This window comes from Petaurus breviceps, unplaced genomic scaffold, assembly GCF_028583685.1.
Source record: "Petaurus breviceps papuanus isolate PSGF00001 unplaced genomic scaffold, PetGlider_PUasm1.0 183, whole genome shotgun sequence".
In the NCBI taxonomy this organism is placed as follows: Eukaryota; Metazoa; Chordata; class Mammalia; order Diprotodontia; family Petauridae; genus Petaurus; species Petaurus breviceps.
The window spans coordinates 3,601,475-3,625,661 of record NW_027185791.1 but is presented as its reverse complement, the minus strand read 5'-3'; the positions used below and the strand labels follow the sequence as shown (position 1 = coordinate 3,625,661).

General features: G+C 37.4%; 1 protein-coding gene across 1 annotated transcript in view; it reads left to right on the top strand.

The window, feature by feature from the left end:
• The window catches only part of PRDM6 (PR/SET domain 6), a 161,180-nt gene that overhangs the window by 6,959 nt on the left and 130,034 nt on the right, over positions 1-24,187 (top strand). The window contains exon 3 of the mRNA XM_069087814.1: positions 6,623-6,930. Coding sequence (XP_068943915.1) covers positions 6,623-6,930 — 308 coding nt within the window. The remainder of the gene's footprint in view (positions 1-6,622; positions 6,931-24,187) is intronic.

Here is a 24,187-nt window from a genome sequence, read left to right as displayed (position 1 = left end):
AGAGAGAGAGAGAGAGAGAGAGAGAGAGAGAGAGAGAGAGAGAGAGAGAGAGAGAGGAAGACTACTATAATGTATACTGCTCCCAAGGGGCAAATTTCTTCTCACCAATGACCTTTTCCCCTCCATCCTCCACTCAAGTGCACAATGGACACCCTTCCAAGTACACACAGAAACACACAGAGATGATATGTGGCATTCTCATACACACAATGTACAAACATACAGCTTATGCCCCATTATCCACCTAGCATAGACACTGAAGTCTATCTAACTCTCTTACTCTATCTCTCTGTCTTTTGCCTGTTTCTCTTTGTTTCTTCCTGGCGAAGAGCAGGGGCTGCCACTCGGCTGTGTGCCTGCAGCTTTTGCTGGGCCAACAATGCTGGGTATCTGTAAAGGAACATCTAAAGTCTAAGACAGGATCTGAGAGACTGGATGGCTCCTGGATCCTGCTGGGTCTGGCTTGCAGAGACTGAGACACTGGGGCTACTGGGTTACTGATAGTGTACCTAGAACAGCCACATAAGATCTATAGCTGGCAGCCGACAAAGCTGAGGTCCTCCCTCACTCAGGCTGGTGCTTTTTGTCCTGTTCCCTTGGGACCTGTCATTCATTCATTTCCATTAATGCTTATTAATTAACCTTGCTTCAACATCTAAGGGAGACAATAAGTTAAGGAAATTGAAGGTCGTGGTGGAGACAAAAGAAGCTCACAATGAGGGAAAGTTTACCTCTTATAAAGAGAATCTTCCCTTTATCACACAGCAAGATTTTCAGTCAGCTGGGTAATGAATACAGTCAAACACTCCCCCCTGGCCCCCATCCCCCATTTCTGAGGTGATGGGAAATACAAGTTCAAACAAGTAAGCAAATCAAAAGCATAGCCACTTTTCTAAAGTGTCTTTGTGCACACTTGGGTTTGGTGAGTGTTATGTAGAGGTGATTGTTATCACCTTTATATTAAAGATCTTGGTACTATGGTAGTTTGAAGCATTCTGCATTAGATCATTAAACAAAAGGACATATTCTAGACAGAAATAGGGCCATGAACTCCATGGCTAGGGACTCCTACCAAAGGAAACATCATTGGGTTAAAGTGTTCAAGTGTTTGGGTTCAAGATACTGTGTTGAGAGAATATATAAAAATGTCCCATTGTCTTTCAAAGTCAAGAAAACTTTATTAATAATGTTTTTATGTCTATAACCCTAATATTAGAGATACCTTTCTATCTTTGTAATCATTTCCATGAATGAGAATATATTTATTTTGGCATATTCATGCTTTCCTAGAAGAAGTGTGCAAGGCTGGTTTTCTGCTAAACTTTCCTAAGGGTCTTCACAGATGACAAGCCTGAAAACACATCAATACACCATTTGTTCCCATAGTCTCTATTTATTCAAAATAAAGAATTAGGCATTTCATTTTAAAAATCATGTGTCATAAAATTCTTTTAATATTTTGAGGTAAAAGGTAAAGTTTAAATATCTTCAACAACTGAAGGTTTTGTAACACAGGAAAATAAAATATATATTTGTGCATTTTTATAGTAGTTGGCCAAAGTTTTTTTTTCCCCAAAAATCCTACTACACAATATAGAGCTATAGGGATAGGCATGTGAACTGTGATTTCACTGCTATAAGGGATTCTTATATGAGGAATATCCCTGTATCAATGCAGATAGCAACTTCTTTGTAATTTATCATTTTGGTGAGTTACCTAGAGCACTGAAATGTTAAGTGACTTGTCTAGGATCATGCAGTAAGTATTTTTCAAAGCCAGGTCCTGGACTCAGGTCCTTCTGGACAGTTTTTTACTTTTGCCTATGTATGTATGTGTGTGTGTGTGTGTGTATGTGTAGTGAGAGACAGACACACACATATATAGAAATATGTGTGTATATATATAATAAATGACAGTAAAGATGTATATCTTTATGTGTTGTAGCTACAGTAAATGAAAACTGCTTGTCTTACTGACTGATTATGACACTTTCCAATTCTCAAGCGTTTCAGATTCTCCACCTGCAAATTCCCATTATTGTTTCCATCACATGTCACACAGTAATGCTGTGAAGTGCTATATATTGGAGATATAATAATAACCTACGTTTCTCTAGCACTTTAAGATTTAGAAAACTCTTTACCCAGATCAACCAGGTGAGGTAGGTAGTATAAGCATTTTTGTCCCAATTTTATAATTGAAGAAGATAAAACTTCAAGAAGTTCAGGGACTCTCAAAGTCAGTTAGATAAGGAATATCAAAGCTGAGTTTCTAACACTTTTCCCATAAACCACATTATCTCTTTCGGCAGAGTGCTTCTTGGAGATATGACATGTATGTGTATGTTATCATTTATTATTTGTATTTAAATCCCTTTAAGTCACTTGGTTGGTAGCTGAGGTACATAGTTTTTCAAATTATTTTATGTATCATTATGGTACAGTAGGAAAGGTACTGGCCTTGTAGTCAAAGGATCTGGGTTCAAACACCATTTCCCCACCTCTAGCTTACTATTTCAGAGACTGTGAGCACTTTCCTTCTCTGAATCTCAGTTTCCTTACCTGAAAAATGAGATCATTGGACTAGATCAGGGGTGGGGAACCTGTGACCTCGAGGTCCTCAAGTGTGTCCTTTGACTGAATTCAAACTTCATAGAACAAATCCCCTTAATAAAAGGATTTGTTCTGTAAAACTTGGACTCAGTCAAAAGACTGTACCCAAGGACTTAGAAGGTCACATGTGGCCTTGAGGCCACAGGTTCCCCACTCCTGGACTAGATAGTCCTTAATGTCTTTTTCAGGTTTAGATCTATGATCCTATAATCCTAAAATAATGTGATATTAGCTGTGTTGGAAATGAAAAAAAGTGTCTCCTGCACTAAACGTGTCTACTGCCAGTGGTTCAGCATGTCTGGGGAGGGAACACTAAATATTCTTGCCTTCAACATAGCCTTATTGAGTGAAACAGAAAGGGAAAGTCATCTAAGTAACTCCCTTGGGTGATTTATTTTTATTTTCATGGGCAAATTGCCTTTGCTTATTGTCATTTGTTTTTTAGCTATTTTTTGCTAAGGTGCTGAAAGATCCTCAGATGCTGGGTATTAAAAAAAATTTATGAATGTTATCTATTTATTTTCCCATTCATATTTTTATTTTAATCTTTCCAAACATAAGAGTGTGGGAATGAGGCAAAAGGATGTCTGTGACCCAATCAGATTGTAGTCTTTTCAACAGCCCCCAAAATAGTTATTCAGATGAAATATTTTCATTCTATTGAGTCTTGGTTTTGGACACAAAGATCTCCTAAACTTTTTACCCCATTTTAAAGATTTATTTATCTACCATATTGACACAGGGCTCATCTTTTCCTTCTGAATGTGATCACTCATATTTTTTTAGTTTTCTCCATCACACCTGAAGCAGAATTTGAGATTTTGTTGACCCAATGAGATAGTAGGAAGAATTCTATTTTGTACTTGCCATTTGGCAAAACCTGGGCCCCAAACAGAGTCACACAACCTATTTCACGCAGAGAATGACTGACTGAGAGGAAGGTATTTCTGCTGAGAAGTTCCTGAGAGATATAAAAACTTCAGCCCCCACAATTAAACTTATTTCCATTTAAAGAAGGAAGAAACCCTAAGAAAACAGCAGTTTCTATGTAGAATTAATGAATTATTCCTTCAAACTTTTTTCAGGAATGAAGATGTGAGGAAAGGGAACCCATTGTACATTTTATCTGAGCAGCTGTAAATCAAGGGCCTTCCAAATTTGTTTAAACACTTTAAGATGATTAATCTGTTTATTAAGCACCTATTATGTGCCAAGAACTGTGGTAAGCCCTAAATAAACCTATACCTTCCCCCCCCCCCCAACTTAGTGACAGGAAGAATAATAACAGAAGTTCCTTAACAAACAAATTAAAATGTGAATTCAACTGCAAGAACATTGAAAACAATATTAACCATACAGAGTTTATTTTGTTAAAAAGTACTTGGGGGGTGGGAGGGGAGATTTGTGTTACTGTGAATTTCTGTAGCTGTTGCATAGTCACAGCCTTAATTAGGAGCATTTAGGTCATTTCACCAGGACCTGTGGGCTGTTGCTTCCCAAAGGAAAATGATCCAAGGTGAAGCTGTGGAATCGACCTGTGAGTTTGCTAGGTCTCCTTAGTAGCTTCACCTAGTACAGATGGATAAGAACTCAGGAGCTGCCCAAGAGTGCTAGCTGACTCCTTCAAAAAAGGCTTAATAATAAGAGCTGGTATATAAAACAGTGCTTAAAGGTTTACAAAGTGCTAGAATGACTCATCTGATCTTTAACACAACTCTGGGAAGTAGTACAGAGTTTTATTATCCTCATTTTACAAATTAGGAAGCCTAATTTTACAAATTAGGAAACTCCGAGTAGGAGTGGAACTGGCCCAAGCCCACACATTGAACTCGGAGGATAAAGGATGGTGACATCAAATTTCTCTGAGTTTATTTTGTGCTGGGTGGGCGCCACCCAGTTCACCTCTCACGGGGAAGGCTATACAGACAGGCTTGCAAAATCATAGAAGTTCTCCTAGGGGCTTGAAAAGTGGGAAAATTAAGTTGTGGGATGATGATTCAGGAGCTCACAACTCTGGAACAGCTCCTGAATTCAGTTTGGTACCTTCCAGGTTAGCAGCGGCTTCCGTTTCATGGCATTCAGTGGGCAGTCTGTCGATGGTTTCAGTCTGGGTGGGAAACCCTTGTCTTTCTCCTGCCTCAGTGAAAGGTGGGACCAGGGTATGGATGGAGGTGGAAGGACTTGAGTGGCAGTATTCCAGGAAAACCATAGACAGGATGAGTTAGGCTTGGAGCTGGCTGGCCCCAAGGGCTGCGCTCTCCAGTGCCTAGTCGGGAAGCAGAAGGGGCTAGCAGACCACTCGTCTCCGCGAAGCCCATTAATAACCACAGGACTCTCGCTAGAGACAAGGCGGCCCCAGCCGCCTGTGCCTATTTGCTCCCAACTGTGCTGGTCTAGAGGTTGCTCGCAAAATCTCCAGGGCTCCCGTAGAGAGGGGCGGGTGGCGGAGTGATACGGAAGGGCTCCAAACAGTGAGGTTTTTGGTGCGCTCTGCCCCATTTCTAGCTTGAAATTGTCTTCCCCTCCCCCCCTCCTTTCTTCTGCGCTATCTCTTTGGAAGAAAGACAACTCGTGTAAAGCCAATGGACTTCCTTTTTCCACTCCTTCAGGAGGGTTCCAGTGGGAGTATGTGGCCGTAGCGGCGACAGCAACTGTAGTTGATTTCTTTTTCCAGGTGAAAAAAAAAGTATCCCATCTTCGTATTAATGCCTCGGGATATTTAATTTCTCTAGTTTCGGAGGTGAGGGAAGCAAAGAAAAAAGCAGTCCAATAGTTCAACAACACAAAACACAACGTTTTCTTTAGAGTTTAACAGGTCAGATATTTCTTCCTTTAAAAATGCCGCGTCCAAGTGTTTCACACGAAGCCGAGGACTCACTAACAAGTAGAAGAATATTCCCACAACCCGACTATTGGCAGCTATGACTTTTTTTCCCCCAACGACGGGAATACCAATTTAGAGGACCAGAAAGAACTAACCAAAAGCAGACTAGCGCTTTTTTAGTTCTTGGAGTTATATTTCTGAATGCCAAGTTATTTGACAGAACGTTTTCCCCAGGCTGAGGACCTTTTATTGGGCAGCAGAAATGATGACTGAGTGGTCAAATGGGGTTCTTTAGGGCCTTTGCCCCACCCCCTTCTTGTGGGGATATTTGGGATTGTAAGAGGAATCAGCTTCAAAGCTTAAAAAAAAAGAAAAACTTAAAGTTCTAGTCTGGACAGTGATCAGTTTTACTGTATATCAGTTAGTGAGATTTCTGTTCTCAACTCCAGGGGAAATATTTCTAAGGTTCTTAAAAAGTGCACCTCCAACTGTGGAAAAAGTCAGGAGGAAAAGGGGGAGAGGGAGAGGGAAGGGGAAAGAGAGAGAGGGGAGAGAGAGAGAGACAGAGAGAGAGAGAGACAGAGAGACAGAGACAGAGAGAGACAGAGACAGAGAGACAGAGACAGAGAAACAGAGAAAGACAGAGGGACACAGAGAGAGACAGAGGAGAGAATAAAAGAGAGAAGAGGGAAGAGGGGGGGGGAAGAAAGGAAAAGGAGAGAGAAAAGATTAGAGGGAGAGAAAGAAAGAAGAGGGAGAGGGAAAACCAGCTCTGACACCAGTTAGTCGAGGCCTAGAGTCCGAAAAAAAGTCTTTTAAACGCAGCCAATATTTCCTTGTGGAGACTTGGTTTTTAGATCACCGAGGGTCCGTTTATTTTTATTTCTGAATTTAATTCAGAAGCTGATCAGATCTAGGGCCACCTGAAGGCCTTCACGGTCACTAGGAGAAGGGACCCAAGTCTTCTCTTGGAGAAGAAAAGGGAGGAGGCGCACCATTTCCAGTGCAGTGTATCCCAGGGAAGAACTGTCAGATCTTTTGGCAGGGGTAGTGGGGGTGGGGGTGGGGGTAGAGGTAGGGGTGGATAGGGATGAATAAACACACTCGGCTTTCTTGTTAAACCTTTCTCTTTCTCCACGTGTCTCTCCTCTCCCTCTCCCCACGGCCCTTCTTTTCACTCGGCAGGTTGCGACATGTGCGCTGACAACCGTAATGGTGAATGCCCCATGCACGGTCCCCTGCACTCCCTTCGCCGGCTGGTGGGTACCAGCAGCAGTGCCGCCGCGGCGCCCCCGCCAGAGATGCCCGAGTGGCTTCGAGACCTGCCTCGGGAAGTGTGTCTGTGCACCAGTACCGTTCCAGGTCTGGCGTATGGTATCTGCGCTGCACAGAGGATCCAGCAGGGCACCTGGATCGGACCGTTTCAGGGAGTGCTTCTCCCCCCAGAGAAAGTGCAGGCGGGAGCTGTCAGAAACACCCAGCATCTCTGGGAGGTAAGCTTCAAGGCTCCTCTCTAACTTGGCTGATTTGTTTCTTGTTGTCTAAAAGTTGTCTATAGTTAATTGAATGGAATTGATCTCAGTGGGGTCTCTCCTACTGGGACACAATAGGCACAGAAACGATGCAAGAATAGGTTTCCTGAGTTGGCCATCGAAGACTTGCGGTTCCAGGCCTTCTGCTCTTCCCTCAAGAGACAGAGAATGTTAGAGCTGGAACGGGCCTTAGCAATCATCCATCCCCTCATTTGACAAATGAGCAAGCTAAAGAGAGGCGACATACACAAGGTTTGGCTCTTGACAAAACAGCCAAGACTAGATCCCAAATCTTCTGACTCCTACTTGTAGGACAAAAAATAACTTACTAACAATAGCTCTAAGGCAGAGGTTTCCAACCTTTTTCTTTAGAGAATCCCTTGGCTTCCAGTGAACATTCTTATACCTCCTATTCATAATGAAAAGGAATTAATTCTAGAATTTTTTCATGTATATGCACATAAGAAACAAAATGAAGGGATTTTTTCCCCATAAACTACTTTGTACATAATTTTCTTGTCATTAAAATGATAAATGTTTATCAGAGCACAATAAAAGAAATAGTGAGTCAACAAAAAGTTTTATTCTTAGAATAGGTGGCACTTAGAATTCTGACACTTTAAAAAGAGACACCGACATATCATATTTGGCATCCATTGTGTTTCTTGTTTTGAATTTGATTGACAACAGGGTTGAGAAGTGTAATTCATGGAGATGAATTTTCATAAATGTAATAAAAGCCTTGTGAGCACATTTAATTAGAATAGGATATATTTCTCCAAGGGCACACCCCAAATTTTGTAGCTTCGTTGACTGGAAATCGTTGCTACTGATTTTTTTTCTAGTGCAATGTGAAGAGTGCTTCATATTCAAACCTTATTCATTTGGTTTTGGTCAGTAGAAATGATTCCTTCAACTGCCTCTAATTTTTCAGATGCAACATAACACTATCACTCCCACTTCCTCTTTTTTTTGTGCTAACAATACTATATTGCAATAATTTTATAGGATGATATGATTATTTATCAACTATTCCTTGCATTCCCTTGACAAACTTCTTATATCCAGGTTGGGAAACCCTGGTGAATAAAGTCCTGAAAATTGACATTATATGTAGCCTTTCTAATAAATAAATATTTATTTATTTGGCATCTTCTATATCCAATAATCACTTGCATTTATACAGTCTTTCAGTATGTACAAAAACCTTCCTGCAGGGAGGTAGGTTGCAAATATTAATCACCTTTTATAGGGAAAGAGATAGAGGTTCTCAGAGATTAAATGACTTGACAATGCTTGACAGAGAGTCAAGAGAGAGGTAGTCTGATAAAGTGCTAGATTTGGAGTGAGAGGACTCAGTTCAAATCCTAACTAAACCCTGATTTTGCAGCAATCATACCTGAGCCTCAGTTTTCTTATCTGTAAAATAAAGGTAGTTATTTAAACAAAGTGAGCTAGAAGGTCCCATTTAGGTCATCAAAATTTGTGATCCTATGAGTTGTCAGAGCCAGTATTCAAATTTACATCTTACCAGGGCTTTTTCCACAATACAATCCTACCCCAGACCCTGGGAGAGAGCAAAAGACAAGACCTAGTCCTCGCCCTCTAGGAGTTTCCAATCTTACATCACTAACTTCACTATTGTTTATCATGTTGCCTGGGGTACCATGAAATTTAAGAAAAGGCATGGATATCATGCAGTTTGAGATGTTGGATACACCTTTGTAGGAACAGAGGGGTGGTGGGGTAATAGAAGTTACTCTAACTTTGCTGGCCAATTTGGCAGGTACCTGAAGGCTGAACCTCCTTGGTGTAATATGGAGCAGATTTCTGCAGCTGCTTACACATTTAACTTGGCAGGGCAGCCTGTCAAGATGACAGGTTACAGTACATGCTGTTTTATCTTAACCAAGTAGATTGTGGCCTAAATAGTCCATCTTATTCACAAAAACTTGCACCTGTGTGTTAAAGAATATTCTACCCAAGAGTTAAACAGGAGTAGTACCTTAGAGCTAGCTATCTCCATAAAGCTAGGTCCATGGTAAAAGGCCTGTGTAAGGACCTTGCTGTAAAAAGTGGGGGAGCTTCAATTTGTGTCTGGGCAATACTGTAGCATCATGGGAAAAAAATTCTTGGTTAAATTTCAACCTTAAACTGTTATAGGAGATAACTTTTTTTTTTTTTTTTTACATTTTTAACATTTCACTATATGTTTTAGAATCTAATACAGTAAAATAAAAAAAAATATTTAGTTGACAAGTATCTCAAAAGTCTTAGTACTATTTTAAGCTTCAATAGCTAAAAACTGAATCAAGAGTTTTGGGACACTTTGTATTATCATTACTACAAACTATATTAAAAATCATTCCTTTCAAAGAAATTCTTGGGGGAAAGAGGGAGGAGGAAGAAGATAAATTGTGCTAGATAAGGAAACTATTGCAAAGTAAAAAGTGACATTAAGGGGAAAATCATCCAGTTATCTGGATTTGAAACATTTCCTTTTTGGTTCTGGTTCCTAATTGAATTGATTATGACCTCAAATTTTCCTTAAATATGATAAAAGCACTTTCCAGTACTTTTATTGCTATTGTGGAATCACAAGAATGATGGTACTATATAGTTACAGTTTTGTCAAGAGTTTTCTAAGTTCTTGAAACATTTGCAGTGGTAATAACTTAATTATACAGGGTCACCTCTTTCTGAAAATGACAAACCTGAATACTATTATTTACGCCTTAAATTTAGGGATTCTATTTCCAGTGAGACAGGAGGCACAACTGTGAACATAAGAAAATCCTGTATAGAAGAGACATTTACTGTTTTTATTCAAGGCTGGAACATCTGGGTGTTCACGCATTTAGAAATCTAATCAATAGCAGAGTAGAGTTAGAAATACAGGTGTTTAACAATTATTTGTTAATTTTTTTTAAAAAGGACCTCATTTTGTGTACAGTAGGAAGTGTTTTAACAAAGATATTGACAAACATTTCATATGTATCTTTAGTCTTACCAGGTACTAGATACTGGATTTGAAGAAGTAGTTCTGCATGTGATATAAAAGTTGTATGTGTTTCCTGATCTAATTGTAGGCCCATAGTCCTGAGTTCATAGATATTTGGGGAACTTATTTTCTTCTTCCACTGTAGCAAAGTTAGTATAGTTGTTTGGGATAGCAAGAATATGAACTTTTGAGATACTGTCATAAAGTTGTGGATATCTGTGAAATTTTAATTATGGTGCTTTTACAGTTGTGCAAAATATCTCAGGGAAGCACTGAATGCCTATAAAAAGGACTATACTACAAAGATGGGGTAGTATTTCCAATGTATATTGTGAATAGGTAATGAAAAATTGATAGACATTTATAACACTCATAGCAATGACTGACTTAAACGTTACTTCCAATTAATAGTAGTTGTAGAATGTTTCTTAATCATTTAAAATATGGCAGATATATATCATCCTGAGGCATTTTCTGAAAATTCTGGGTATCTAAATCAAGTAATATTTAATGCCAGAAAAATTTCAGATTTTGACTTTATTCTTCAAATTTTTTTTCTTTCAGGCCTGGATTCCCTTATGTAATATACTTAAAGCTATTTTTAAAATAATCCATATGTATCTGTAGGCAAAAAAGAAATTCTGACACAAAGTGCTTTCTGACTCATGATCTAATAACCCATTTTTGAACATATTCTTTTAAAATATCTTTCATCCTATCAGGTCAACATTAATGCACACACATTTATAAAATAATAACTTTATATATGTATGTATCTTTTCATGATTGTCTCATTTAAGTCATAAGTATAATTAATTTCTTTCTGCATATTTTTCAAAGTCGATTGCAGATGAGAAAATGTCTTTAAATTAGTAGCTGATGGATCTTCTGGGGGTAACTTATCTTTATTTCAGTACTGCAAATGGATTTCTAATATTTTTCCTACAGTGATACCAAGTAGTTGATGGATTTTTGTTTCAATTTACAGTTCATTGTTTTCAACATGGCTGTACTTTATTATACAGAATGTAGGCTTATTGTAGAAAAATTCAAAATTCATACTGGGCACTCATTTTTTAAATTCTTTTGTTTTCCTGGTTGTAGTAAATATATGAACCATTTTCCTTGAGATAAACAAATATTGAAAACCTGTTTGGTTAGTTTGCTAGAGAGATACTTTTATATTTTCTTTGCCGATAACCAATGCTCTTTGAATGCATAGCCATTTAGAGTATATTAAATACCATTCCATTACTTCACAACATGTTTTCACAGCTATGTAAGATCATGGGGGCATTCTTAGGTTTTTTTTTTTGTTTGTTTTTGTTTTTTTAGAAAAAGGCCAAGACAGCTTCTTGTAGTTTAGAGATATTAATTCTTCATAAAGCCAAAACATTAGTCACTTCAGTTTTCTTTTTCACTTTGACTCATTTCAATCAGACTCAGGGTTTGCTGGTATTTTTAAAAAAATATTATAAACTCTGGCTGTTTAAAACAAAAATAGTCCAGGGTGAATTAAGTAAACATTCACTTTGGTAACATAGGCATTTATTCCAACAATACTTGAATGTATGATAACATTTCTGGACATTTGGATGGAATAGGAACACTCTTTCCAAATTTTTTTTTAAATAAAGAAAATAGAGACTTTCTCAGCAATTAGGTCTTATTGATGAGAGTGAGATAATTTTTCCCTAATGTGTTTTCTAATGAAGAAGTGGAAAGGGTACATTTGATTTCAACGTATATGAAAACATTATCTCAATTATTAATGTGTCCTTTTCCCCTAGGGATAAATTAATCTAGTTGCACATGGTTTCCCCTTTCTGCTTAACATCAGAATTTAATAAGACTAGACTTTTGGAATGTACACAGGGCACACTTAAAATTCTATTGGACTAAAATCCAGAAGTTTAAAATGAAATTTCTGATTAAGATAGGCTAGTATAACTGAAGCTTTTCAACTCAGAAGTCGAACTTGACAAGCCATTTTAGCAAGAATTGGCAAAATGAATTGTACTTCTTTTAAAAAAAATGAAGAATTATTCTGGTAACTTAAATGAAGTTGGAGCTTATTAAAATTACAATCAGGGTTCCATGGAAAAATTCAGTTTTGCAAATTCCTTCCTGTTGGTTAGGCAGATTTGAACATTTTATTTTCATCCATGGTATGGGAGAAACTTCACCTTTCTTAAGAAACCAAGATCATATGGACCATTGGTTTGTAGTCTTATTTATGATTTGACTTTGTGGCAAAGCATTTTGACTTGAGTTTTACTTTTAAGTTAATGGTCCATTTTTCATCATTGTCCATTAACTTAGGTTAATATCTTGATAAAAAACCACGTTTATATGTATGTCTATAGTAAATAATAGCAGGGTTTTTTTTTTAAAGTAATAATAGAATAAGGGAAAATGATTTCTTTACATTTTACATATGCTACATAAATTTACTCAAATTGCCAGATGCCACACACAGAACTGTGTTCATGAGCATGAATCTGTGCATAGATGAAATCTTGAACTGAAGAGTTTCTACCAGCGATGGGGTGGGTAAATGTATAAATTCAAAGACTCTGCATTGTAGTGGCTTTATTCATCAAAATGCCAGAAGATAGAATTATGCTTCTGCCACAGCTAAAGTAAAAAATTATGTTTTTCTGCAATTCAATATTTAATATTCTAGGTTACCTGTCAGATGAATTTCAAATATGGCATGTTTATGGAATTCAAATAATTTGTTCCTTAAAAGTAAACCATAGCAATGTTATTATTGCATTTTAAATTATGCAAAGTAACAGCTGGTGGAGATTTTTGGCTTTGCCTCATTTGCGGAGAAGATGTCTTTTTCATTGGTGCCTGTTTGATAGAGTGAGCATTTTGTAGTTTTACATGGACTGTAAAACCATCTGCTGCCTTTTGGAAAGATTTCCAGTATTGTGTTAAAAATATTAATAATATAAGTTGGACATTTAAAAGTGTACCTTTAAATACAATAACTAGAACTAAACTATTCATATGCTTTTACTTTATACACTTAAACCTGCCCAGAAATGCCCCAGCAAACCAAATACTGAATAATAGGCTTAGTACTTCTGGTTTCTTCTAAAGAAAAAAAAATATTTATTCCCTTTTCTTAAAAAAAAAGATAAAGAAATAAATTCTCACTTGGAGACTTAATTTAATAAACTTAATAAGTGTGAACTTTAATTGCAGACATAAATCCTGAGGTATAATATTATGCATTTTTTGGTAGTTGTTTATTTGATAGTATTTTACTTTTGGGAAGAAAAGCTCTTACAAGTATGTTTCTGGGTCCATGATTTCCTCCCCATCGCCCAGCCCCCTTCTACCCCCATTATGTCATATTTTGTACATTTATCCTGTTGCCCACATTGACTTAGAAATACAATTCAGAAATTAAAACAGAATAAAAAATCTAAAGTTCTTAGATAGATGAACTTTAAAAACCATATCACATGAGAGAAATGAAACACAGGGGTATGAATTGTCTAGAAACTGAAACATCAGGTGTCTCAACTAATATCATTCTGTAACTTAGTCTTATTTTAATTGCTTGAAAGATAGCATTTTTATTACCTATAAATCACATATCTTGTGGGATATTATGATAAATTTTGTCTTTAAGACCATGAATTAATAATGCATGAGTAAAGTGAAATATTGGATGTAAATATCCCAAACAACTACTATCCAAGATGGCGCACACCATGGTAAATATAATTTGAAATTGTGTGTGGTAGTACTTCCATAACAAATCAGATGACATATACCAAATTAAAGTATACAGTGGTTAACATGGGAAAGAAATCATATCATTCTTTGGCATGCTACATATTTCACAGAACTGTTTTGAGCACCTTCCCCCACCCCTACCCTTTTTTTTGGTGGATTTTATATACTCTAAGATTTCATGAGTTCAGACATTCTTTGTGTATTTACACAAGAAATACAGACTCTTGTATAACTACTTAACATAAAAGCCAGAAAATCCAGAGCAGCATACACTCTTTCCTTATAAGTATTTGCCACCTTTCTCAGATAAGTTACAGAATTCCATTATCCAAATTGTTACACATACATGTGTGACAGAGGTTGACCTTTAGTCATGTCAATCCTTTTTGTGTAGGCCTCAGGCTCCAGCCTAATGGCTCAAAGCCTGATTTACTCACTGTAATAAGGGCAGGAGGTCGAGCGATTGTCAGGCTGCCTGTTCGTACTCTCCTTGGAGCTTGGTTGAAGGCTGTTAACACAAAGCTTTTCAAAGTGAATTTACAACCACCACCACTGACAGAGGCCAATCAGTACACCATAAATGTCAGGTTAGTGAGATTGAGCAGTAAGTAAAGGACTGACAGCACACTATTGGCTGAAATCAATTGCTTAAGGTTTAACCGAGAATAGCAATTTGTGTGTAACCGGGTTTATGAAAAGAGCTAAGATCGTAGAGCCATTTTCAGTGTGGATTATATAGACTTACCTGTTAGCAAGACACATCCCCCTCACAGGGTAGCGATTCTGACTGTATCCTCATGGTCATGATTCATGATTTGTAAGTTCAGAGTAGTAAAGTATGCTGGCTCTGGAGTGTAGTGTTTTTTTTTTTTTAAATGGGGCAGTATTACACTGAGAGAAAAAAGGGAAAAAATATGGGGCCTCTCAAAGAAACTGAATGGGGAATGTGTCAAAAATATAATGATTCAGGGAAAAGCAGAGGTTCAGCATTGTCACGTATGGAGATTCTAAGAGTGTAATGAAAAATTTCTGTAAAGATGGAAGCACCCAAACCCCTCCCTTTTGCCTTTCCTGAAGCTTTAGTGAGGCAAAATTTTCACAGAAGTCACTAATGACTGATTATGTACTGAGGCCCTGAATATCCATGAGATGTAGTTGCCTAACCAGACGGAATGCTTTTATCATTTTGTGTAATGACAGACTGGACAACAATTCATTTAGCTCTGGCAGCATCAGCATTAAAATGTAGGGATCCATTAAAATGCTGTATGCAAGGATTTATAAATTAGGCAATTTCCTTGATTATTGCAATCATTTACAAAATTGATTGTTCTGGTGTGGTATAGACAGGTTTCAGCAGTGATCATTGACAGCAAGCACATTCTCTGATATCTATAGCCACTGGTCAGTAAACTAGGTCACACATCTATGGTTCTGCTGTACTCTGTCTCAAGGTCAGTTGCGCATTAAAATAAGTTTACAATCATAAAGCACCATATCTGTAAAGGAGACCTGCAGAGGGGCAAGGATATTTGTAGATTGTCATTACATGTGTAAAGTTGTTTTTTTTTTACATTGACTGCAATTTGTGTTTGTTGATGACCGCAGTATTCAGTGAAGTTAGTAACACATTTTCTCTTTGTGCCCCAAATTGAAAGGAAATAATTTTTGCAAATTACAGTAGTAAATATTTATTTGATTGAAGATCTAGAAGTCAATAATGGTTTTTTTGGTTGTTGTTCCTTAGAGTTCTAATTAACTAATAGATATATTATGGAGTAAGTTGATTTTTGGTCAATGATTTCTACAAGGTATAATAAAGACATTGTTACAACATGAAATGCTTGAAATGCTGTAGGTTTTTCTATACTTATAACCGTATGATACATCTACTCAGTACTTAATCACTAACCACAAACCACAGGGTCCTTTGCAGTTGGGAAAAAATCAGGGATGGGCATACTAAACATTTAATTCAACGGATATGTACTGAGTGTCTACTCAAGACACATAGTAGGCTGAATTCTGGAAATTTCAAATGACCCACATAGTTTATGTTTACCCAAGGCTGGCTCCCCATAAGTTTAGTCTTATTAGGTCATCTGAATAAATACTTTTACTTCTATTCTTACATCATCTTTTTCCTATGTGCATTTTTCACCTTTGGAAAGCCATCATAAACTGGGGACATTGAGTTAATAAGTTAGAGAGTCCTTCAGCACTGATCATGTTAGGACCAAGACAGCATTTTCAGAACACTTTGAATATGAATATACACATTATCACTATATGAGACTCTATTTTCTGTTTTAAAGAAAGAGGAGGAACCGAAAACTACAGTGGCTGTATTTATTTATGTATCTGTTAGCATCCTAGGAGTTTCCTTTCTTTTCTTAAGTATTGTCAAAACCAGGCACCTGCATTATCTGTCATGTTAAGTAAGGATCATTTACATGTCTCTAGGAAAATATGAGAACTTGCTTTATTTCACGCAGGGTGTGCTATTCTCTCCTGGCTTTCTCAGCTAAATACATGTGTACGACTCCCTAAGGCTGCCTCTGATTGCACTGTGGTTTTTCACAGCATTTCTAGTTTTAGTCCCACATGAGGCACCCCCAATGCAGAGATTTTGCTAGAAGTACCTGCATGTTTAACTAATAACCAAAGAGCCACAATATCCACAATAATGAAATACTGAGATGAAGCTTATTCTCCTCAAGCAAACAGGGTTTTCCTTCCGATGTGAGGATTGTAAATTGAAACTGCCTCAGATAATGAAGTGTCTTCTACAGGAATGCTTGGTGTAATCTAATTCAATAGGAACTTCTTAAGGGTTTTTTAATTGGAATCAAATTAAATGTAATCAAGCCATGTTTTCTGTGTCTGGTAAAGCCCTGAGAAATAACTGTTGTTAGCCCACTTGGGCATTCTTATTTTTTTCAAAGCACAAATAGTAATTAGTGTTAATTCTTGATTATCCATTCTAATGGAAGGAACTGTGGTATGGAAGATCTCAAATGACAGAGAGCCCCCCAAATAATTTATTTCTATTTGGTTTTGGGGGTATGTTATATCTTTTATTGGGGGGGGAGAGTGTCTGTGTAATTCATCTTTGTAATTATGCTTGATTCAGACTACTGTTAAAATTAGTTTCTGTTATATAAAATGTAAAACAAGTTGGGTAGAAATGGAATGCTGGAGATCTGGGCAAAAATCTAGAAGCAAGCATGCTCAGCACAAGAAGAGAAACCGTCCTAGGATTAAATATTTGACATATATATTGTCTGAAAAGTAGAAAGGCTCCACATGAATTTTTTAACTGAATGTATGTGCCTATATTGCACCATAATTTGACCACCAATAAGGAGGGATGACATTTATATATGACTTTGTGTTTACAATATACTTTAAATCCATTATGCCCTTTGATTCTCACAACAAGTGTGTGTCCAAATATAATTATCCCCATATAATAAATTAGGGAAGGAATCTTGGAAAAGCTGAGTGGTTTGTTCATATCATGCAACAGTAAATAGCAGAGCCTAGGTTTGAATCTAGGCCTTCTGATTTCATATCCAGTGCTCTTTCTATTAAAACGCAGCTGCCTAAAACTAGTACCACTATTTCCCTGAAGCAGTAAAACAACTTAAAAACAATACCACACTTATAAATGGCAATATTTCCATACTATCATCTGAAAATGTGTTTAAGTGGGCCAGTCATGGATAGATTTTGATTTTATGTCTAGTGCTATCATCATACCTATGTATCTTTTCTTTTGGGAAATTCTAGGCTTTCAGATGTACTGATAACACAGGAATAGTTCTGGTATTCTCAGACATTTTCCAGCATGTTTTCTTAAGAACAGAGTGTTTTTATTGGCTATTGGGAATATTCTAATGATCCCTATAGAGTACAGGAAGAATTTCTATTTTCTTTTTTAAACACAGACAATATTAGTAAAGTGGAAACTTTATCTCCTTTAAAGTGCTTTTTGAAACTGGAAGGGGTATTGTCTTAAAACTAATTTTCTCATCAGTTTGAGTACTAATTCTAAGGACTATTTAGCTGTGTGGCTTCTGGGATTTCACTTAACTCTTCTACCTCAGTTTCTCTTTGTATAAAGGAGATAGCATGATAAGATTATGAGGATTAATGGGAAAGTATTTATTAATAGAAGATATTTATAATGGGAAATATTTATATATACTAATAGAAAAGGTTTATAAATCTCTGGTGCACTCTAGTGCACACACATGCAAAGACTTTCACAATTCATCTGTGAGATTATCTGGAATCAAAGATTCATTTCACCTGGACATTAAAGTACCAGATTTGATCGCATATAGCATTTGATTGAATTCAATGATTCAGAATTACAATATATTTGTGTTTAATAAGTTCAGTTGGTATTGTGCATAAACAATGAATAAATGAATATTAGAGTTATAGAATATAGAAGGAGTCTTTCAGAAAAATTGCTGTCTGGCTTTTCTTATTAAAATCATACTGAGTTTCTGTTAGGTGACGAAAAGAGACTTTAGATTAAAATGCTGTACTTGCTTATAACCCTAACTTTTAAATAAGAGGAATTCATAGGTAAGTCCTTTCGTTTCTCTGGTTCTCAGTTTCCTAATCTGGGAAATGAGGTGGTCGCACTAGATGATTTCCTAGGGTTCCTTCCAGAGCTAATATTTGAGTAGTCTTTGATTTACTCACAAAGAAAGCTGACATGAAAGTCAGAAATGTGGGGGATAGAACTTAGCATTGTGACTGGAAAAAAAAAAAACAAACAACCAAGAGCAAAATCTAAAATCTGCAGTTCTTTTGTACATGCACCCCAAGCCAGGAGCAATATATTTGGTGGGGTTGACACCAAATATTGAATTTTGCATAAGAAAACATTTCAGTGCCTAGCAGATTGCAAATGGGCAATAAATATTAAATGACAACAAATCAACCTAGCATCACCTTTACCACTCTACATAAAAAAGTGCATGTGACTGTATATGTACATATATTTACACAAATAAATGATTATATATTAGTATTAGAGATACTCAGCTTAATCTCAGTGTTTTTTTTAATTGGAAAATTGACAATCTAAATGACAATCTGTGTTTTGAGAGTGTAGATTCCTCCCTTCACCCCCACCCCGATCATCACAACTGCCAAAATCATCATAAAATGACCTACATTTAAACACTTGCTAATGAAGAGAAATAAATACGTTCCTTTAAAAAACCAGATTTTTCAAGGAGAGGCTGTTTGGCTACTCATTGGAGGACATTGTAGAGGAAATTTCTGAGATCTGTGCTGAGGATTTGTGAAGCTCTTCAAAGCTATCTCTGCATCTTCACTTTGATATTAAAAACCTAATTCACTAATATTTGTTAGGTTCATGTAAATAACTCCTATTCTGAAAGTGCTTTAAGTTTTCCAAAACACTGTCTTCACAGCACAGAATCCCAGAATTTCAGAAATGGAAAGACTTTGAGAAGTCTTTTAGCCCAACCCATGACTGAAAAAGGATTCTCTATATGACATACCTGACAAGTGGTCAGTAAGCCTTTGCAAAACAATCTCAAGTGAACTATTGCATGTTTGGATAGTTCTAATTGCTAGGAAGCCTCTCCTGATTTCGAGTCTAAAGTATTTCTTTGAATCTCAACCTTTGCTCTTAGTTCTGCTTCCCGGGGCTAAACAGAACTCTTGTGAGGTAGCTAATATTAGTATTGTTATTATCATCTTGTTAATGATGTCTTTTTCAATGGGGTTCAAATGGAAATAATTCTAGAATAAGACATTCCACTTTAAAGAAAACCCATTTAATGGACTGTGGACTCACAAGATGATAAAATTACTTATTTTGTTGGTTGAATAAAAGTATTAGGATGTAAGTTTAACCTCGGTAGGTTCACCAAAACAGCTGGGTCAAAATTCCAGTGGCAGAGAGGACAGCAGGGATATGTCCCTCATTGTGTTCTCACGTGATTTTGATTTCCTCTTCTAGGTTTTTATATTTTGAAAGTTCTTCATTTCATGTAGCTCAGAGATTCTTAGTATGGTGACAGAAATTTAAAATGATGTTTCAACTTTTCTGGATCAATATTATGCCAGTGATTGTGAATGACAGTTATGATAAGGGTTCAATGCAGTTTATTGGCAAAGTTTGCCAGAATATTTTGAAGTCTATATTTGTAGTGTGGGAATTTGTTGTCTGTCAGTCTGTGACAGAAAGTGAGTTTCTGATGTATACTTCTAGCCACCAAGTTATGTTTTGATAGTTTTTTTCCAGAGCTAGGTACTAAATTTCCACAGCCTGCAGTGATGTGTTGCAAAGTTTCTTCCATTTCCTTTCATAATCTACATCAATCACTAAGTCTGGGTTCTTGAAGGATAACCTTTTTGTAACTCCTAGTGATAACCTGGTCCAAGAATTGCCATCATAAAGACCTTTGTTTTAAAAAACAAGACTATAAAGGGTGGCTAGGTGGCACAGCGAATAGAGCACTGGCCCTGTAGTCAGGAGGACCTGAGTTCAAATCCAGCCTCTGTAATGTAATGCCAAAAGAAGGCAACTTCCCAGGTTCAAAATACCAGCATAGGTGCTCTCTATTTTATTTAGTGACAAACCAAGAACAGAGAAGATCAAAACATGACATCATTCCAAATACAGCATTTACTAAGTGTGATTAAATAATCTCCAAGTACTACCCCACCCCAGGATCTTCCAATCATTCAATCAATTACAAAGTCTCTGTTCTAAATACTTCTCCACCCCTAGGCTACACCTTAATTAAGTCCACCACAAAGCCCCTCTTCTCAAATGTAGATTAGTTTCCAAACATAAGGTCAAAAGTTCCCCACCCCTGGATCACAATTGAATCTACCCCAGAGTTACATCAAGTTTAAACACAGCACTTAATACCCAAATGGAGGTCTTTTCTTCATCTTGACACGAGGCAAGTTCTCAGCAATCTTAGTTCCTGGGGAGACAAGGCTTAGCAAAGCCACAAGATACATTGCCAGTCCCTTCATGAATTTATCCTCTGTCTGTAGAACAGTCCTAGAACCCCTGAACACATTAGCAAAGCCCTCTCCCAGGATTTCTGTAATCATACAACAAGAAAATCCTTCTTCAGGGCTTCTGAACCAACAGAAAGGCTCCCAGACCCCTGCAACAACAGCACTGTCCCTCACCAGTGGACAGTATTCACTCTGTCTGCAGGACAGTCTCCAGACCCCTGCAACAACAGCACTGTCCCTCACCAGTGGACAGTATTCACTCTGTCTGCAGGACAGTCTCCAGACCCCTGCAACAACAGTACTGTCCCTCACCAGTGGACAGTATTCACTCTCTGTCTGCAGGACAGTCGCAGGCCTTCTTAGCGAACAGCCAGGTTCCAGGACTTCTTCAACAAAAGGACAGTCTTTCACCAGTGGACAAATCTGGCAAAATAACATCAAAACAGACAGACAAAGTACCAGCAAAACAGCCATGTCTCCTCAGTCCTTGGCAGCTCAGGGGGCAGGTCTCAAAAGTCCAGGGCAATTCAAAGCGGCCACCAGCAATTCTCTTAGTCTCTCCCTCTCCACGAGGTGCTGCTACCAAAGAGATCTTCCGCCTCTCTCTTGTGTCTCCAAATCTATGTCACCAGCTCCTCCCAGTTCAGGACTTTCTTTTCACATCAACAAGCCCATCCCACAGGTGGGATTAACAAACTCTGGGTTTTAACACAATCAATTTGAAAACCAAGCCAATACAGGGGAATCTTTAATTGCCATTACTATCACATTCCACCCCTCCAGGATCCTTGGCCTTACAATCTCAATCTAAATGGCCATGGATCCTGGAACAAAATAGAGGCACTATGCTTTGTACTCCTTGCAGACTACGCTACCAGCTCCTCCCAGTTCAGGACTTTCTTTTCACATCAACAAGCCCATCCCACAGGTGGGATTAGCAAACTCTGGGTTTTAACACAATCAATTTGAAAACCAAGCCAATACAGGGGAAATCTGGCAAATAGATTATATTGGTCCACTACCACTGGATAAAGGATGCAGATTTATATGTACTTGTGTTGATACCTATTCAGGTGTACTAGTAGCTTGTCCTTATAAGAATGCAACCCAGAAAAACACTTGTAAAACTCTAGATCTCATAAGCCTATATTATGGAACCCCAATGCAGATTCAAAGTGACAACGGGTCACATTTCAAAGGCAATGAAATGAAGAAGTATTGTATACTAAACAATATAGAATGGATATATCATATTCCATATTATCCAGAAGCATCTGGGTTGATTGAAAGAATGAATGGATTACTGAAAGGACAATTGAGGAAGTTAAGTTCCAATAATTCATATCAACATTGGAAGGATAATTTGTTCATGGCTTTGCGTAATTTGAATAATAGACCATTGGGAGGAAGTACACCTCTAGCCAGAATGATGACCCCCAATCTGCAAATTAGAAAACAACAAACACACAAGATCCCAATTATTGAGTATTGGACCTTGAGGCCAGATGTCCCAGCACCGTACCCAGGACCACCTGGTTCAATGGGGTATGATTTACATTGTTTAGAGGACTTTTGGTTGGACAGAAAAGAAATAAGAAAAATCTCCACTGGGATATGCATAAGAATCCCTAAAAATCACTTTGGACAGATTTTACCCAAATCAGGATTAGCAGCTCAAGGAATACATGTATTGGCTGGAGTAATAGATTCTAATTATCAAGGAGAAATTCTTGTAACAGCCTCAGACACTTAACACACACACACACAAAACCTACCTGTGTGACCTTAGGCAAGTCACTTAACTCCAATTTCCCTCCAAAAAAAAAGCAAAAAAAAAAAAAAGAAACCAAACCTATACAAACCTCAGTCATGTTTTTGGTGCTTCTTTGTTAATATATTGTTTAACATATTCATGCAGTTGTTGACCGTGGACGAATTTTTTGTTCTGGTTTTAGATCTTAGCCATTTCATAGGCTTAATCCAGAGAAGCCAATTTCAGTTACATTAGACAAATCCAGTTGGGTTTATTATCTTGTTATCAGATTTTATTATTTCTAGGTGAAGTGTTGTTTGCTTGTTCTAAAATTATTTCTGTAGGTTCTTGACCTCTTTATCATGTGCTCTAAGGATGTCTATAGACAATCCCTTTTCTCCTCTCTGGGTGAGGAAGTATTAATCTTAGTTATTTTAGGGTGATGGATCCTGCATTTTATTGTTACCATATGGGTTTTTTGTTAGAGTACTTTCCAAATCAGTTATGCTTCACTCTATAGCTCTTCTCCTTCTTCTTACCTCTTCCTCCTTCCCCCATTTTGCAGATGAGGAAACTGAGGCTCAGAGAGGTTGTGACTTGCTCAGAGTAAGAAAGTTGTCTTTGTCACAGTAACTATCTGAGCCTGGATATTTCCCTTAGTATTTAAACAGCTAGTTGAATGCTCTTTCTGCTACTGAGATGCCTGGGTACTTTGGTTTGGCCAGTGTGTGTCACAAGCTCTCTACCTGATCCCTAGAATGAACTCTTCAGTCATATAGTGAGCATGATAGACAGCATGGCAAGGAAAGAAATGAACAAATCAGTGATGCGCTTTGCCTCATAGGCCTATCAGTCCCTCTCCTTGTTTTACCCTTAGTTGTTATTTTAACCCCAAATAGTCACCATCTGTTCCTGGACCCTGCCTCTGGTTTCATCTGACTTTTGGTATTAGTCCTCATGTTAGTTCAGCTTCCACCTTTAATCCACTTGGGCTAAATTTCTTGGTAGATTTAGAGTTTAGAGTGAAGTGTGTGTTTGTGGTTGGTGTGTGTGTGTGTGTGTGTGTGTGTACTTGTTGGTACAAGTGCCCTAAAGAATGTTGTGAGGGTACCTTGCCAACCTGGGAACATATATGTTGAAGGGGATAGACAGACCATAGAGAATTGAAACACACAGATCTTCTTAAAATTTTGGATCAGTACCCATGACAGATTTTTTTAAGGGGAAAATATTAATTTCTGGTCTTCCAGAAGTATGTCATTGTCACTCATTTTGTGCCATATCTTGTTATTTATGTTGATCAGATTTACCAGAGCCAGTCACAAAAGGCAAAATAGACATACATAACAAATGCCATTTATATAGCGCTTTGATGCTTTTTCATAATAATTTTGTGATGTAGCCAGTACAAATATTGCTTCTTCCATTTTAGAGAAAGGAAACTGAGGCCTAGCTAGAGAGGATAAAGCTGTACAATTAGTGACAGTCATCTAGGACTTAATTTAATGCTTTTTCCATTACACCATGCTGCCTGTAATTTAAATTTAACCTCTTTGTTCTCGAAAAAATCTTTGGCAGAGGTACAAAGAAAAAAGCAGAAGAAGGCAAAAGGAAGCAGAAAGAAGAAAATTGAGGATTCCGTATTATCTATAATTAATTACTCCATAATGAATACATTT